General features: G+C 44.3%; 1 protein-coding gene across 2 annotated transcripts; it reads left to right on the forward strand.

Moving 5' to 3' along the window:
- Positions 1-8445: 8445 nt before the first annotated feature.
- On the forward strand, positions 8446-18637 carry LOC118100976 (protein FAM171A2). 2 transcript variants are annotated; one of them, XM_035146546.2, is made up of 8 exons: positions 8446-8674; positions 11503-11730; positions 12394-12486; positions 13263-13421; positions 13511-13690; positions 14236-14349; positions 14731-14878; positions 14984-18637. In XM_035146546.2, exons 1-8 carry the CDS (start codon positions 8575-8577, stop codon positions 16452-16454), a joined length of 2493 nt encoding a protein of 830 aa, XP_035002437.1. In that variant the 5' UTR covers positions 8446-8574; the 3' UTR covers positions 16455-18637. The 2 variants fall into 2 exon arrangements, with proteins under 2 accessions (XP_035002437.1, XP_035002438.1); XM_035146547.2 differs by having other exon boundaries at positions 8448-8674; positions 14731-14857.
- The last annotated feature ends 66 nt before the right edge of the window (positions 18638-18703 follow it).

Below are 18703 nucleotides of genomic sequence, written 5' to 3' on the forward strand. Positions count from 1 at the left end.
TTCTCCTTGTTACCACTTTGTCGTTGACTCCACGGTGAGAAGAGAATCCAGGTTTTGACCTGATGGTGGCGCTGGTGGAAAGATCTGACGCTCATTTGTCTTTTGTAAGGTTTTTAATTACTGAACCCATTTCCTGTAGCTCACGTTGCGGCTAACAGCTCAAACATGAGCACTACAAACTAAGAGATCTATAAGTTTGATGAGTTTAACTGCAAAGCAGGTGATACTGTCACAAAATAAATTAAATGAAATAATTATCTGTTGAGTTCTGTCACTTAGAAAGTAAAAACAAACTTTGTGACGGTGCTTGATGAAAAGTCAGGGGATCAGCAAAGTCCATCTGATACGTGCAACTTCGGACAAATCTGGATATCTGTACCAATGTTTTACACAATGCACCATTCAAGCATCAAAACCAGTGTGATTCAGCCACTGGGAACCATGAAAATCTATTTAACCTGCTTTTCTCCACATTTTCTTGTGGCAAAACCAAAAGCTGTTGAGTTATGTGACTTGTTATCATAAGTATAAGATTCATCATCTGGGAATCATGAATTTCTGTACAAATGTTTGTGCCAGTCTCACCAGGGAAGCTCGTGTTTCACCACATCAAACCAATCTATCTCCCCAAAGAAACACATGATACCAAACGATATTTAATTCCACTCTTCAAATAAATATTTTATGATAAAAATTGCAAACAAAGTGCATGTACGTGCATGTCAGTTTCCTGTAGGTAATGTAATCAGGGAGCTCCAGGTAATGTCCTGCTTCTACCCCTTAGCAACGCCCCTGGCTGCTATGCCCCTCGTGCAGCCCCAACGTCAGGCTCATGGTGGCGCTCAAGGAAAAGTCGGGAGCTGTACGTGATAGTTGTGATATTTCACAGCTCAGGTGGAACGCCTGACAGGCAGCCATCCACTGAGCTGCTGGCGTGGCTAACAAGCAGAAAGGCTTCACACGTCCACCGTGCAGCATCAGATTTCAGACCGTGTGCGTGTGCAGCGCTGCAGAGAAGCGACGGGAACCTTCCTGCAGCTGCTCCACAGAGAGCGAGCAGGTCCGGGTCCGATGCATGGAGAATTGATTATGTCTCGTCAGCGGTTCCAGTGGCAGGTCTTTATTTATCAAGTGGTCGGGTTCCCGTGAACCTGGCAGAGCTGCAGCAGGTGTGAAGGTCAACCACAGAGTCATATTTTAATCAAAGACCAAGGAGCTAAAAATAAAAGTCCCCCCGCGGGCACCGCACCGAGAGACTCAAGGAGATGTCACAAGGCTCGTTACTGCACACGTTTTAATTATCACGCAGACACACTGGGCTTGTTGTTATGCATAAGCGTCAGTTAGACAGGTTTTCTTCTGAGGAACCTATTAGTGGTGAGGAATGTGCCGCAGTGCACCTGCAGTCTGGGCCCGAGCCAACACTGACAACAGGAATCGCACGCCACAGCGGAAGTGACAGGCCTGAAAAAACCACAGGCAACAATTACCCAGGCTGTGTGTGTGTGGGTGTGTGTGTGTGTGTGTGTGTGTGTGTGAGTGTGTGTGTGTGTGTCAGCCAAAGTCAGCATGGGTGTGTGTCCATCTGTATATGTGCAGACATGAAAGCAGGTAGAACAATTGTAATGATGACATTAATCACCCCCGTGTCAATTAAACGCCCTGGAAAAGTAAACGCTCAGGTAATTAGTTCCTGTGCAGAGATGGAAGAATGAAAGAGAAAGAGAGAGAGAGAGAGATCTGGAAGGTTCTTCTTCTCAACAACATCTTGTTCTGTTCATTTTTACTTTCTGGAAAATTCAAAGTCACTGATGTTGACGCCAAAATGTCTTTATTGTACATTATATATCTGTGAGTCTTCCTCACGTGAAGCTAAGTGATGATTTATCAGATTATCAACATGTTAAAAAAAAAACACCTTCACAACTTGTTTGGTTCAAACCTTCAGACTTTCACTTCAGTCTGAACCTAAACATCAGGTGTGAGAGTTCCTCAGACCACTGATGACGTCGTATGACTTAGCAGGTGGTTGTCATTATTCTAACATATGATTTTAATAAATGTTTTTATCCATATAAACTTTAGGTCGGGGGGGGTACGTAGAGGAGGGAGGTAAATGCATGTTTAGAATTCTTCATGACTTGGAATCATTTTCTGATCAACATCAGCTTTAGATTGAGTCTCTGTTATTTGAGCATTTCTCTTTCAGAAGCTGTTTTTCAGATCATATTTCTGGTGATTTTTCAGGAGGAGGAGTCAAGTCAACAAAAAGATCAAATTAGATTTGTAGCAAAACATATTTGACACTTAAATATCAAATCATCTGTAGATTTTATTTTAAGATGTAATAACTGGACAATAACTGCTTGTAAAGCTTTTGTTTTCTCGTCATGTCAAGGAAACTCATTTAATTAAATTTAATTAAATTTAATTGTATTTAATTTAATTGTATTTAATTGTATTTAATTGTATTCTAAGTACTGTGTGTTATTAAACTGTAATCTTCTTCATTACCTCCAACTCTTCAGTCAACACAGCCTTTTAAGTTTTAATCACATCAGAAATAGTTTCACTTCATTTACCTTCACCTGATAATCACCGGGTGTGAACTCCAAGTGATTTGCATGTTGAAGAATTTGCAAACAAATGAACTTGAACTCATTTTGAGTTTATCAGTGAATCGGTCTCGTAACATCGGCTTCTCTCCTTTTCACCTGACCCACATCACTTTCTTCTTCCTGGTAAAAGCCTCCGTGATTTTTCTTTCGTAACAGTGTGAGAGAGCTCAGGAGCGCCCCCTGGTTTCTGAGCTGTGCTGAAGTGAACTCATCGCTGCCTCCGTGTTCTCGGTGATCAGAACGACGTCACAACAAGATCTACTTCAACGACTCAGCAGTTCATCAATGCATCTTAAATCTAAAGATGTTTCCAGCTCAGTTATTTGCTTCTTTACCCCAACATAAACCACGGCTGCTGAACGAGCGTCAGAATCTGTTGCTCTGGACATTTCCCAAGAAACAATGTGAGCCTGAGCCCATCGGAGGAGACAGAAGGAAAATTCCCAGCGAGCGAGCCGGCGTGTTGAGGACATTTCTAACGCGAGTAAGTGGAGGAATACAAATATGTCAGGAGGAGAAAGAGGAGCGACGCCAAGACGTGAACTTGGAAACGCGACAAGATTTGAGAGCTTTCCGTGATTAGGGCCAACGCTGAAAATCTACAAGATACAGAGACCACAGCAGAATGCATACATCGTGTCCTGCTCATATCGTGTGTGTGTCTCTCCTCTCTGTTCCAATTCAGTTTGATCCACTTATTTCTAATTGTTCATTTCATCGTACATGTTTTTTCTTTGTTCAATTGTTATGTTCAATGTTACATTTAGGATTTTACATGAATGAAAACACTTATAAATCATTTAGAGAGAAACATCTCATAGTAAGTGAATGACGTTTATCAAAGAATGAACAATGAGGCAGATGCTCGTGTCTGATTGGCCCCGACATGTGATCACTTCATGTGATGAGCTGCTCATAAAGGTCACAACTCTTCACTGTGAGTGGGGGGGGGGGGGTCACTCGTTAAATTGTTCCTCATTTGCAGAAGTGCAGTTTGAATATGAATTGAGCGGAAGCAAAACAGAAAAGCAGGAGGAAACTCAAATCACTCAGTGGATCTCAAACCTTCAGGAAGAACCCTCCAGTTCATCAAGCTGCTCCGAACTGCTCATGAAGATAAGGCCTCTTTTTTTATTATTATTTTTATTCTCCGGGAAATCAGTGAAAATATCACCAAAAATAAAATGTGCCCTATTTCACAATGTTGAAAAACCTGGCCCTTGGTGATTGTGTAACCCTGCTGACAAACAAATACGTTATAACCTCGTAGGTGGAGGTCATGGAAAACTGAGGAATCATATAAGATAAGATAAGATAAGATAAGTAATAAGAACTGAGCAGCACACTGACAAGTTACAGCCTCGTATAGATGCATGAAAACATGTGAGTCTCACCCAACACATTTAATGTTCATACAACTTTAAAGTCCTTTAATTTGACCTTTAGCTCTTTGATGGATCCAGAACTTTGTCTGTTGACCTGAGATCAAATCGCTTCGATGATGTTTTATTCAGCTGCTACAGCTACGCTCACGTGTCACACAGCAGAAACACACTACAGCATTTTGACATGTGTGTTCAGAACCACACGCACACGGGCAGCGGTCTGAAACCCGAGGCCCGGCGTCGATCGTGTCCCGACACTGAATATTCAAAGCTCTGATGGAGGAGCGATGTACCTCCTCTCACGTGATGACACGTTTTATTAATCTCTCGGTGCATAAATTGAACCATCACCACCACATGTGCTCTGTGACAAAGGTCCCTGCCAGCAGGAAGTGACTCCGGCTCTCCTCTGTCCCCTGCTGGTGGACGTCCCTCCATGCAACCAGAGGGACGTGGACTCACAACATGGCAGCACCTGCAGCTTCTGAGAATGTCTGAACCTCCCAAAGAAAACTTCACTCGGGGTGAGATGGTAAAATGAATTAAAAATGTAAAAGAGTGCAGCTCTCTGGTCTGTCCTCGGCGTGCCCCCCCCCCCTCACCATCTGGTATCCAGGTGTGTGTTCGTCTCCAGACGTGCGACCGACTCGGCCTTAACGACCTCATTAATTTCTGTGTCGACAACCTGACGAGGCTTCGGTTTAAATTGAAGACAGTCGAGGAGAACATCAGCAGGAATAAAAAATGTTTTTCCCTTTTTTACTAATCTTAACCAGACCAGGACCGTAACCCGGGTGTTTAGGGCCTTTTTATTACGGCCTTCAACTCACTCATCATCATTATGAGACCCAGAGGTTCTGAATGTGAGAACACAGATGTCTGAGTCAGGTGCTCCAGAACCCATGTGACACCCAACTGTAGGAATCCAAATACCTCAGGATGAAGAAGAGGAGCCAGACACGTAGAAGACGCAGATGATTATATATATTTTGTTGGATATACATACAGATCAAAAGGCAGGTCTGTTCTCTCTAACTAAAAGGCTTTCATGTCAGCGGGGGTGGATGTCATTAACCTGAGGGGGGTTTATAGCTCGGCTGGACAGATGTGCTCCAACACATCCTGATGTTCTGCGGCCTCATGGGAAACCAGCCGCACGGCTGCCTAAGTGCAGATGCATGCGTCGTAATGCAGCTGAGCTCATACATAATAAAGAGCTTTCACAAGTCCGTCCCGATGCTCGTCACACGTGTGAGGAGACGCCTCCACAGAACCTGGTGGAAGGTGGAGACGTCTCCACAGAACCTGGTGGAAGGTGGAGACGTCTCCACAGAACCTGGTGGAAGGTGGAGACGTCTCCACAGAACCTGGTGGAAGGTGGAGACGTGTGCCCACAAAGAACTCACTAGATGTTGGTGCGGATACGAACCAACAGCTGGTTCCTGGAATGTTTCACCACTTCCTTCTACATAGGACGTATTTTGACATTTTCACAGATTCCCCGGAGAATAATTTATGGGTGTTGAAAAATGTGAAACATTTGGAGGAGTGTAATCTGAGTGTGTGCAGCTTGGTTGAGTTTCAGTTTTGGAACCGTTCTTGTTGTTGTCTCGCCTTCTCTGCGATTGTTTCAGCTTGTTTCCTCAGGATCTCGACCTCATTACTGAAACACGAGTCATGTGTTGAAGACAGTCCAAGGCTCGGGCCGTCCTTCTCCAGACGTGTGACTCAGCCTGAAACCAGACTGTTGTTGTGTTGGGAACTTGCCCGAGCTCCTGACCCTGATAATGGAAAACCACTGAACTGAGGCGGGTTACAAACACATTACGAACACCAGAGGCCAAATCCTGCAAACTGTCCGTCGGTTGCTCAAGAATTTAGTCACTGCTGTTTCGTTACGGAGAAAATAGTTGGAAAATAGTTTTACATTTATGGCTAATGCACATTCTGAGTAACGATTAAGTAGAGATGATGTATTTCTGTTCACAACTAATTAAATTATAACCACCTTTATTTTTTTATTCTCATCCATGTCCCATCTGCTAACATGGAGCAGGTGGGGTTTATTACCTGTACTGCAGCCAGCCACCAGGGGGCAATTCAGACACTTTGGCTTCACTTTTGGAAGCTGGCACGTCGTCCATCTTTATTTGAGTCTGAGATAAAATACGCTCTCGACCTTGAAAAACAATAAATAAAACAAGTCTGAAATCTATAAAACACAACAAGTAAAACAGTTTTTTAATCATGAGCCTGAAGTCTTGTTCTCCACCACGTGATGTTAATGTCTGTTTTAATGTCTGCAGCTGGAACACAGTGAAACAGAAGAACATGTCCTCTGACAGATTTAAAAATATACCAGGACGAATGTGGAGAAACTCTCGGGCCGCGACCTCGACTCAGAGGACAGAGACTCAGGAAAGTCCCTCCTCCAACAATCAGCCGTTATTCTCCTTCACATGATGGTTGTTGATTAATTTAGTAAATAAACTCATCTGATATTTCGGAAAAACCCACGAGTTCCATTAATGACAGAGGAAGACAAACATGAATGGGGTTTAAAGGTTAAAGGTCGTGTGGGGATTTTTCGTCCCGTGGTTCCTAATTCGCTGAAGGCCGAGTTCAGAATCAGGCTTTTCAACACGATGGTTGTTAGTTCTTCTCCCACGGAGCAGCACAAACAACTGAGTATTCTAACTTTGTTTCATCAGCTGGTGCTTCACCCGCTCTTCACCCCTCCACATGGCGTCCACGCATTTTCACCAAAAACTCAGTTTGAATAAAACTTTAGTTTATCTCCTGGTGTTTAACTTTTGGATCTGAGCGTCAGAGTCAACAGAGATATGGTCTGAAGAAGTTGTAGGAATATGTAAACTTTCACAAACAATGAGATTAGAGACACGATCGATTCAAGATTCAAGATTCAAGATTCAAGATTCAAGATTCAAGAAGTTTTACTGTCATTACAAAACATGAGGAACATCACACAGAAAGATAACAGGAGTGTGGACACTATATAAGTAACTTATCTGCTTATTACATCATATTAGAAACCTTTCGTTCATGGTTTATATATCGTCTGAATCCTGAACACAAACTTCTGACCCTCTGGTTTCTTCATACTTGAGTTTAACAAGATGTTTCCGAGCTTTCGATTCAGTTTTAGTCAAAAAATGAAATTACAAAAAGCTCTTTTCCACCCGCCGCCTCAATCTGAAAGGCTGTAACATTCACACAGGCAGGAGATTGGATTTCTGGGATGAATATGAAACACCCCTGAGCCGAGAGAACATCTTTTCTGAACAATAAATCCACAAACACTTTGCCACTTGCAGGTTGAATTTCTAATTAAATAGTAAAAGTGATAGATATGACAAGAAGCTGCTGCTGCTGCTGCTGCAGAGGAGAGAGGGAAACGAGAGGAACCGGGAATCGATCCGCCGGAGGAATCAGAATCGTTCTGTCTGTCGCTCTGAGTCACAGACGACAGATGGAGGTTTCATCCGTCAACAACTCAGACTGAGCTGCTTCCCTTCATCAGCTGCTGCAACTCAGACCAACAGCACAACACATAATATGGTTCATATCTATATTAAATAATGTGTTTATAACTATATTAAATAACGTGTTTTAAACTGACATGATGAACAAGTGGTAAAATGAGTCATAACATCATGAAAAATACTTCTGTTCTGTTCTTGGATGGATTTTATATTTGCATTAACATTTAATCAACATGTTATTGTTGCAGTCGTCATTTAAGTTGCTCATATTGAACTTATACCTATAACTAATATTTTAACACATATTTGAAAATATTTATAATCAGATAAATATAGTTAAATATTTTAGAGCTGCTCATGAAATAAAATATGTTTTCTTTTAGTCTATAGATCAGTCTGTTTATATGCAGTCTATAAACAGTGTGTTTATATACAGTGTGTTTATATACAGTATATAGATCAGTCTGTTTATATAAAGTCTATTTATATACAGTGTGTGTATATACCGTGTGTTTATACACAGTCTATAGATCAGTGTGTTTATATAAAGTCTATTTATATACCGTGTGTTTATATAAAGTCTATTTATATACAGTGTGTATATACAGTGTGTATATACAGTGTGTTTATACACAGTCTATAGATCAGTGTGTTTATACAGTGTGTTAATATACAGTGTATAGATCAGTCTATATATATACAGTCTTTAAACAGTGTGTATACACATTCTATAGATCAGTGTGTTTATATACAGTCTATTTATATACCGTGTGTTTATACACAGTCTATAGATCAGTGTGTTTATATACAGTGTGTTTATATACAGTCTATTTATATACCGTGTGTTTATACACAGTCTCTATAGACCGAGCGCAGAGCCGTGAGGAGCGGTGGAGCTGCAGTTCCCCTTGGCTCCAGCAGGGGGGAACGCGTCGCTGTCTCCGCTGCGGCTCAGACAATGAAAACAAGGGCTCATCGCTGAGGCTGCCGCCCGGACACGGAGCCTCTCCCTCGGACTGACGGAGGACCCAGGCCCGCGGAGCTGGAGCCGGGCATGTCGCTGCCAGGATGACGGACCCCCGCATCTCGCGTCTGCTCCTGTTCGTGTGGATGTGCGCGCTCTGGGACGCGCTCGCCGCCAAATCTCTCCCCGATCCGGGAGGCTTCGGTGAGTGTGACCGGGGGCTGCAGCACAATGAGCGGAGGGAGTGGTTCCTCCTGCTCAGCCTCCATGTTGCTGCTCCTCCGGCTCCGGATGGAGGAGCGGGCTGCAGGAGGTTCTGTTCGGCATCGAGTCCGCGGCCGATCGATGCTTCAGATAGCGATTCATTAATATGATGATGTCACACAGGCCTCGGTGTGTGCGTGTGTGTGTGTGTGTGTGTGTGCGTGTGTGTGCGTGTGCGTGTGTGCGTGTGCGTGCAGATGTGCTGCAGATGTGTGGCTGCAGATTGCATCAGGCCTCGAACCTGCTCGGGACACACGTCATGTTAACGTGTGTCATCATGAGGCCTCCACATGAGCGTCATGTGTGTAACACAGTGATGTCATGTGTCTGCATGTTGTTGTTCTCTCGGAGGCTCGTTATGAAATTAATGTGCATTATTCATGCTTCAGGCTATTCTGAGCTGCAGACACTGGTCAGGTACTTCTACTCGAGTACTATCCAGAGGTACTTGTACTTTCATTTTTAATTCATCTCCCCTAACAGATGTGAAAAAGAATAATTGTTGGACTAACTCAGACAAAATACTTAAGTCGGGACGAACATATAAATCAAGTTATTTCAAATTGACACAATTGCTTTAAGTCAGATTGTTTTCCAATCAACAGTGAGGTCATTAAGGCAACTTAAATATGAAATGATAAATACTGCTGCTTATTGAGCTAAAGCTGCGATCAGCTGTCAGCGTGAGTCCACGTGAGAAAACATCAGGACAAACGTGTGGACGAGGTTTCTAACACGTGACGGACGTGAAACTGGAACAACACGAATATCTCAGGGTGAAGAAGAGGAGCCGTACACGTAGAAGACGAAGACGTCAACTTGGAAAGACGTCACGTCCGGCCTCCTGCTGCTCCACAGGCTCCGCCCCTCGCCTGGATGTTCCCCACATGTTCCTGTTGTTGTGAACGAGTCGGACCCGACAACCTGCTGCTGCTGCTGAGAGACGAGCTCCAGAAAACGTTTTTTTCCGCAGTTCATATTCGAAAACAGCTTAAAATATGATTTCAGGAAGAGTCGTTTTTGTAGTCGCCTCAGTTTGATGCATGTTATGAAAAAAACATCAAAACAACCACGATTTTCAGTTCGATTTAAAAAAAATCACCTCAACGAAACTGGGAATTTTGTGGAAATGTTCCTGTTTCATCGATTGGACGTTTTCAGACCTGAACTCAAAGTCATACTGGGTCTGAACATTCCACCATCATGGATCTTCTATGAACACAACGTGCACACAAAGCATCTGAGGTTCTTCCATTCACTCTGCACATTATACACAATAAGGCTCAATAAGCTGCAGCCATATTGTGTTTTTTGAGACTGGAGCAGGGATATTAAAGAATCTGATTGATTCTGACAGAACCTCCTCGCGGTGCAGATCATGAGTTTGAGTTCTCAGGTTTTCTCTCGGCCGCTGTCGAGGACTCGCGCTCCACTAAATCTCAGCCGAAGGAGTCTGAAGGAGTGAAACTCTCCCAGACTCTCGATGTGACACTGTGACTCTCAGTGTTTGAGTCAATGGAGCCGATTCAAGCTGCAGCGTTTTGAAGTGACGAGCCCAGAGTGAGGAAATCCTCCACACACACAAGGGAGCCTTTATTGAACCATTTATGGTAATGGAGGCCAGCGTCCTCACAGGAACAATAAATGTGAACACACACACACACACACACACACACACACACACACACACACACACACACACACACACACACACACACACACACACATACATGCTGCCTATTATCTGATGCAGCCATTAGTGCCGTCACTGTGAAGCTCTGTGGGGTTTGAGGCCCGGAGGGTTCAGGGGACGAGCTGCAGGACGGAGCCCAGTGAGGAAGCTTTGGGACAGTCTGCGTGTATCCATGGAAACGTCCCCCGGCGTGACCCACATCCAGGCCGTCCAACGGGCGAGAGGACAAACAAAATGTTCCGTGGGTTGAAAACATGGAAAGATACAAGGCAGGAAGAGCCACGTGATGGATGTGTGATGGGTGTGTGTCTGTGTCATCAGTGTGTGTCTGTGTGTTCAGTGTGTGTCTGTGTGATCAGTGTGTGTCTGTGTGATCAGTGTGTGTCTGTGTGTTCAGTGTGTGTGTCTGTGTCTGCAGAGGTTCAGGGACGCGAGGTGTTTATCATCGTTAGCAGCAGCGGTCGTGACTAACGGAGGCAACTAACAAACCAATTAGCACATTCTGATCCAGAACTCACACCGAAGTCAGAACAACACATCCTCAGATGAACATGTCACAGTCTGAGTCAACGGCAATAAATCCAGTCTGAATTCATTCTGAGAATGATCACGTTTTAATGTTTGATTCGAGTAAACCTGTGATAGTTGTGTGTGTATCCATGAAAAGAAGAACTGTCAATAACTGATTCTGCAAACATTTCATTTCAATGCAAATAAACAACCAGGCTCCAGTTGTACCAGTAAAATACATTCTCTCCTTTAAGTCATCAAAGATTTAGTATTTAGGAATATTTAGACTGTCTGACCCTTTAATATATTTAATGATTAATCCATTACTTATAAGCATAAGTAGGTTTGCAACTAATTTAAAGTCCAAGATCCCAAAGTAACTTGTTCCTATGTCGTGTGTTTTCAGACCAAAGTTACATTTCTGATCTTTTATTGATTTAAAAAATCTTTATGACCTAATCAATGACTTCAGTGATCGATCAGTTGTCTGGGTTGTTGTTAATTTATTCGCCGCTGGACTAATCGAGCTGAGCAGAGAGTGACCGACCTCTCGTTGTGTTTTCAGAGGTGGAAATCAAGGTCCAGGTGTTCGACAGCAGTGACTTGTCGCCGCTGGCGGGCGCTCAGGTGCACGTCCACGGGAATCAGACCATCTTGGCGTCCAGCCGAGCCGGCAGCGATGGCGTCCTGAAGGTCAACTTCCTGTACCGCGCCGGGACGTGGGTCATCATCACGGCCTCCAAACAGGACTACGTCACCAACTCCGTGCCCTGGCACTCCAGCCGCATCCCCTGTAAGTCTCAGAGGAGGGGAACACACGTTTCCTGCTGAGGATCCTGTCGCTCTGTAAAATCTTTGTTTCGACTCAAATAAAATGTGTATAAATGAATCAGAGTTAGTTTAAATTAACTTTATTCTGACTATTATAACAGTCCTCAACCAATGGGAATCAAGAGATTAAAGTCAATATAAGACATTAAATTGTGGTTTAATACTTTCAAGTGTTTAATTGAAAGATTAATTAACCAACAAGTCACGTGTATCAGTTTTTTTTCTCCATGACCTGATTTAGCTGCAGCTTTAGTTAATTATGTGGAAACTAAACTGTCAGTTCATCAAAATGTATATTTATAAGATTCACAGATAAAAACTAGGGGATAAAATCTACATTCAGGAAAACTAGAATGTAAAGAAAGATACGTACAGACCCTGTTCTGCTTTATATGGTATAGAATGTGATATATATTTATATATAAGCTCAGTTTATTATGAAGTATTTGCCTTTTTCGGGCCGAGACATGAAGCTGTGACGTCCTGAAAAAGTTATGAAAATAAATAATTCCAGACATTTTAATCTCCTTCATATTTTGTCCAATAATAAAACAAGTATCAAATTAAATTAAAAGTATTAAATTTAAACCTCCGACCTGCTGCTGATCCGTTTATTTGTGTGCAGTGTACGCATCCGTCAGCCTGTACCTCCTCGTCCAGAGACCAGGAACGCTCATCCTGTACGATGACGTCCTGCAGGTCCTGTCTGGGTCACCAGGTAATTACAACAATCACTTCTTCACCCTGAACATTTCCTCATGCATCGTGAACGCTCACTTCTCCTTCACCTCCTGAATCTACCAGCGACCATCAGCCTCCTCTGAACTCAGCTCCAGTTTAATGAGTCACATGGACGTGGTTTCATTATATTACCTTCTGGTCACCCGAGGACTCGACTTTGACGCTCGGACGTTTATTCAGTTATCTCGTCTTTAATGAGTCGGAGTTTGTGGGATGAAGATGAATCACCTCCTCTCCCTCGAGTCTCTTCAGGCCTCCAGGGATTTCACTTAACATTTATATGACCCCGAGTTATTTACTGTAACAGAAGAGGACTTGTAGTTTTACTAATGCGGCTTCGTCACGGTGTCTGTAAGACGCTGAAAATACCAGAAAGTTTACTGGAGCCAGACTGATGTGGAGTGTTTGTGCCAACATCAATATTAGGGAGTTACAAAAATTATATTGTTATATCAGCTGATGTTTATATGTTAAAAGATTGGCATTGATTCCTAAGATGTTGTTATTAAACCCTCATGATCAAGAAATGTTATTAAGGTTTGACATTTTACACTTTAACTAAAAATAAGCTTTTCTGTTATTCTGTGAAATAAAAGTTTGCATCTTGGCAAAAATAAACAGATACTGACATGTCTCTGCAGAAGATGGGTTAGCCAATATATTTATATATATATATATTTTTTTAAAAAGATATTTATACAAACAACAGGAGGCTGTTGTGTGATTTATAATCTGCGAGTGTTTGTGTTTCAGGAGCTCGTAACCAGCCGCTGGTGCAGCTCCAGAGGAAGTCGCTCCAGCTGCCGTCCAGCTCCAACTACACGGCGCTGTCGGCCGCCATGACCACGGCCAGGAGTCAGTACGAGATCGGTGGTTTCCCGTTCCTCCTCGGCCAAGAGACCAACAGCTCGGGTGAGAGGCCGTCTCAGAAATCATGTCACTGAAGATGAGAACGTGTCAAAGACGAGTTGAAGCTGAAATCTGTGGGTTTTCTGGTTCAGGTGCAGAAACCGGGTGGACGGACTTGACGGCGGTGGCGGTCGTCAGCATCCAGCTGTTGGACAAAGATGGCACCGCAATCCAGGTCTCAGACCCGATCCAGATCTCCGTGCCGCTGCCGTCCGACACCCGCTACAGGATGGCCATGAGTGTCCCTGCCTGGATGTATCAGCCTAAGACGGGTGAGGAAAACACAAGGTTATATAAAAACTGACTTTCCTCATATATAAAGCCTGTGTTCGACTGTCTATAGATGTATATATATATTTAATTAGGTATGAGGAAGCATTCAGATAATTTCCTTATATGAAAGTACCACATGTCCCAGGGGAGAAGTCATTCATAAAACATAAAAACCCTGCATTGAAAATGTTGTATAAGTAAATGTATTGAAGTATAATCAGACATATCTTATGTGATCTAATTAAATTATTATTACTGATGCATTATAGTTTTATTATTTTTGAATTGCTGTTTGGAGCTAAAGTGGTTTATTGATTAAGTTGTGTATTATTTTGTCAATTTATTAATGTATTGATGGAATATTTAAACATGTATAAATACCAGTATAGTTTATCTGACCAACCAATAGTTCCTAAGTGGATTGAAAGCATCACAAACCAGTGTTTCCACAGCATCAAAAGACATTTTATTGTATTATTATAAGGGCAAAGGTTATATTCATGTATATATTGTATATTAACATCTGTGATGATCTCTTGTCCAGGACTGTGGGTTCGGAACGGGACGGGCTACATCGAGAAAGAGGGCGCTCAGTTCGTGTGGAACGTGCTGGTTCCTCAGATGGGATACTGGTTGGCTGCGTTCCCGTCTTCTTCAGGTGCTGGAACTGTTCCTTCTGTTTCTTCTTCTGTGTTGTTGCTGCAGACGTTTCTGTGTCTCCAGGGAAAACTCAGCATGAAATGGTCTTTTCTGTAACGAAGCTCGGGAGTTATTACAAATCAAAGTCTGTATCATAACTTTGGCAATATTCTCATTTATCTGCGGTGATGAACATGTAAACTATTTAAAATAAACCAGATAAAAAGAGAGTTTTCCTTGAAGTCCAGCTTCTGAAATTCACTATCACCTTAACGTAGAGCATTTTCTATTCATCAATCATACACTAAGCTAATCAATAAAAATGGAGGACCAGCGAACAGAGATTGACAACAAAGACACAAGGAATGTAAAGTTTCTTCTCTATGGTGGTTTCTTGCAGGATTGGGTCTGTCTCACCCGGGCCTGAGGGACATCACCACCTACCACACCCTGTTCCTGCTCTGCATCCTGGGCTCGCTGGCCCTGCTGGTGCTCATCCTGCTCTGTGTGCTGCTCTACTACTGCAGGTGTGGGGAGCGTAGGCGCAGGTCTCTGGGTCTATAGGTTTCTGTCACTTAGATTAGAGACAATCCGCTGGACCGCCAGAGATGTTTCTTATTATTTCTGACATTTAGTGTCTCTTTACCTTTCAGGCGGAAGTGTTTGAAACCTCGCCGACAGCAGGGTAAACCCCACGCCACCAATCTTAATGGTGCCAAGAGAGACCAGGGCACATCCACTTCACGCCTAAATCTGATCTGCGGAGGCCACGCGGAGTCCGGACCGTCCAACGACAAATCCGACTTGTCCCCATCGCGAAACTGCCAGAGTTCCAGGGAGGACCTCACCAAACATGTCCCCGCTCACATGCTGCGACACGCGAAGGGAAAGAACGCTCCAGGTGCCCAACGAGGGGAAAGCTTCCCCATGAAGGTGACACGTGCCACAGAGACCAACAACCTGGACAACCCGTTGCTGCATGAAGAGTACAACAGGAGCTACAGCCCCATGGAGGGCAAAGAGTCTGAATATCACCGACACCACAATGCCAATGACAATCGAGGGTACGCCTCTGATCCCCCGTCCCCGCCTCGCTTCCAGGGCTACGTGCCAAGTCAGTCCGACAAGCCTCCGGAGTATTCGGCATCAGCAGCCGACAACCTCGCCAGGCCCACCTCCCTCAACACTCAAGCAGGTCAAATCATCTTCTGCAGCTCCATCGACCAGATGAAGGAGAACATGTACCGCAGCATGGTGCCAACCCTGGTCATTCCAGCACACTACATGCGCCTGCCCTCTGAGTTCTCTGGTAAAGACGGGAAGGACCAGAAGGACCAAGACAACGACGGTGCACAGATGGGAGGAGGCCAGCAGCATCACCACCACTCCCAGAAACAAGGCCAGCAGCAGGGGGGATCCCAGGGAGACGACTCCGAGGAGCCCAGCTGGGCATCCGACTCCTCCGGTGGACCTATGACCATCCCTGTGCTCTTCAACGACTCCACCATGGCTCAGATGAACGGAGAATTGCAGGCGCTGACTGAGAAGAAGCTCCTGGAACTGGGTGTTAAGCAGCACCCACGGGCGTGGTTCATCTCCCTGGATGGACGAGCCAACGCTCACGTGCGCCACTCCTTCATCGATCCTGGGAACGACCTCAGTGGCGGTGGATTTGGAGGCGGGTCCAGCAGCGCTCAGCGAGACATCAACCTCGAAGCGTCTCTGGACGATCGAAGATCAGCACTGAACCGGAAGGGAAAAGATGAGCGCTGGGGAACAGGAGGGCGGAAGGGCCACGGCGTGAGCAGCACCGGTAAGAAGAGCTACTCCAAGCTGGCCTACCCCGACCACAGCGAGCCCAGCAGCAGCAGCGAGGGACGCCCCGTCTCCCCCGAGGAGAACTCCCTCACCCCCCTCCTGGACGAGGGGCCGTCCTCTCGAGGATCCACCATCCCCAGGAGGGGACGCAGCCGCGTGAACAGCGCCCGCAGCAGCAACAGCGAGAACCGCCGCGACTCCATGACGAGCCCCGAGGACGACCCCGACGACAAAGACGAGAACAAGAAGAGCCCCTGGCAGAAGATCGAAGACAGGCCTCTCATGGTCTTCCACCCGAGGAAGTGAATTTACGAAACACTGGACCTTTAACAGTCTTTTCAAAGGGGAACAACGGTGATGTTTCCACCGAGAGAAATCACAATAAGCACAACCGAGCTCCACTGGTCAGTTATCAGGTTGTGGTTTGACCTTTGTGTCTCTGGTGAGGTGAGAGCACCTTCTGATTACAACCGTTGTCTCACTGTCAGTTAATCACTGGTTCCCACTGAGATGTGGACTGAAATCTAAAGTTTTAATCCCGTCACCTCGTCACATCACTGAACCCTCGTCTGAGCCATTGCATTTACTGACTGTGGAAATAGCCATTTTATAGAGCAGAGTATAAGAATAAAGCACTTAACAAATAATTGGAGAATTGTTTGATTGGTATTTACAAAGTGTTTTTCACAGTGGATGAAGTTTGTACAGGATTGGTGGGTAGTGAGGTGAACTGAAGGCTCATAGTGACGGTAGAAGTTGTGAGTCTGTCGTTGCTTGACTTCTCCTCTGTCTGAAATTGTAACTAGGGTAAGTTTTCTTTAAAGGAAACATTTCCCCCAAAGCCTAAATAGGTATTTAACCTATCAAATAAATGTATTGTTTTTTCTTGCCCCTGTGAACGGATAATGCAAACGTGCGATTAGCCCTTTGCTCCCTGATTTCCTCCTGTGCTGTGTTCATGTGTTGTAATTACTTACTCAGATAGTAATGAAATGTTCAGCATCATCTTCAAGTCCCTCTTTCATATTTCCCCTCATCTTATCTACAATTCTGCCAAAAGTTTCTGCCTTTCTCCTGTTGTTAGAATTTTTCTTGCGATATCTTTTGTGTAAATAGTTTCCCAGACATTCGGAAGAACCCTTTGGTTTTCGAAAAAAGGTTGCATGCATATGAATGTATGAATTAATCAAAAGCCCCCCCCCCCTACCGCGGTTCTTCGGGCACTTGCGTAGACGACCCCCGTAATTGCCAAGAAACGCCACCTAAAACGGATGTGGCTCAGCTAAAGCGTGGTTTTACTTGAAGAGTTATCTGCTTAACGTTCTACAGGGGTCGCTGCAGACAGGGCCTGCACCACCTCTCTCCTGTAAGTGCCTTCTTTCACATAGGATCGAGTGATAGGCTTGCAGGCCCCTTTTTCAAATGCGGTTAGTCGTCGTCACCTAACTACGCTAACTACGCTGTGACTAATAATAAGCACACTGCACTGCATTGTGGTACCAACACCAACACGCGTCACACCGGGGAGCATGCCTGCCAAAAAAACGGCGACTTTTCCTGCGGCTCTTACATCCTAGGATATCTTAATTTCTTATATCTATCCTCTTTTTCACCAATCTTGTAAATGGTCTGATGAACTTTATGAGATTTTATGTGTATACAGTACGATGTGCATGTAACATGTAGAATAGGGTGTTTTTTGATGAAACCTTTTTTGAGGACGTTTGGCACAAAGTGTGATGCGTTGACTCGTGTTGCCACATTAACAGATGTACACTTGACTCTTTTCTCCCTTAGTCCAGTTCTACTATAATTCACTTCCGGTCGTAAATGTTTACAACAATAACACACTGACCAACACGCGCTCCCGCTGTTAACGAGCATCACCACTGCCGGCGATGCGGCGACAAACTGTGAACTTCCTCGTGTCATCAGAAAGATTTGTAGAAGCTCACGAGATGTTTGTGTTTCGTTGCAGAGTTTGATTATGAAGTGATTATCCTGAAGGTTGTGTTGACGTCCCACTGAGACTTCGTGTCCCCACTCGCTTGCTGTTCATAAGCCTGTGTCAGTCCCCTTCAGTGCAAACATGTGACGTGAGTCTGGAGAAAGACGAATCCTACTGAACTGTCGTGTCCTCTGCTGTAAATTTCTCTGGACCACGTATGGAATTGATATGAGTTGTGCAATCGTGGCTTTTCCTCGCTATCGTTTCTGTTCGACACGAGAGGTTTGTGTGTTTTTCTCAGTAGATTTTGTGAACTTGTGTTTGGACAGTTTCAGAGAGTTTTTGTTCACTGCTGATTTGCTCGAGCACTGACAAACGAGAGCTGGTTGTCTGTAGTGCAGTGTTTCTGAAGGATTGAGCTGTAGGCGTTCACCCTGTGCAGTAAACCATTCGCTTCATGACCCTGGTCAGTTGTTTGTAAACTGTAAATCGATTCTTTCTGTTCATGAGACAAAGTAGAAATAAATTTGTTCCCACGGTCTGTCGGCCTCTGTGACTTTATTCTGATAAGGAGACACATGTATTCAGAATTTATATACTGATCAAA

The sequence above is a fragment of the Hippoglossus stenolepis genome, chromosome 21 (genome assembly GCF_022539355.2).
Source record: "Hippoglossus stenolepis isolate QCI-W04-F060 chromosome 21, HSTE1.2, whole genome shotgun sequence".
Classification (NCBI taxonomy): domain Eukaryota; kingdom Metazoa; phylum Chordata; class Actinopteri; order Pleuronectiformes; family Pleuronectidae; genus Hippoglossus; species Hippoglossus stenolepis.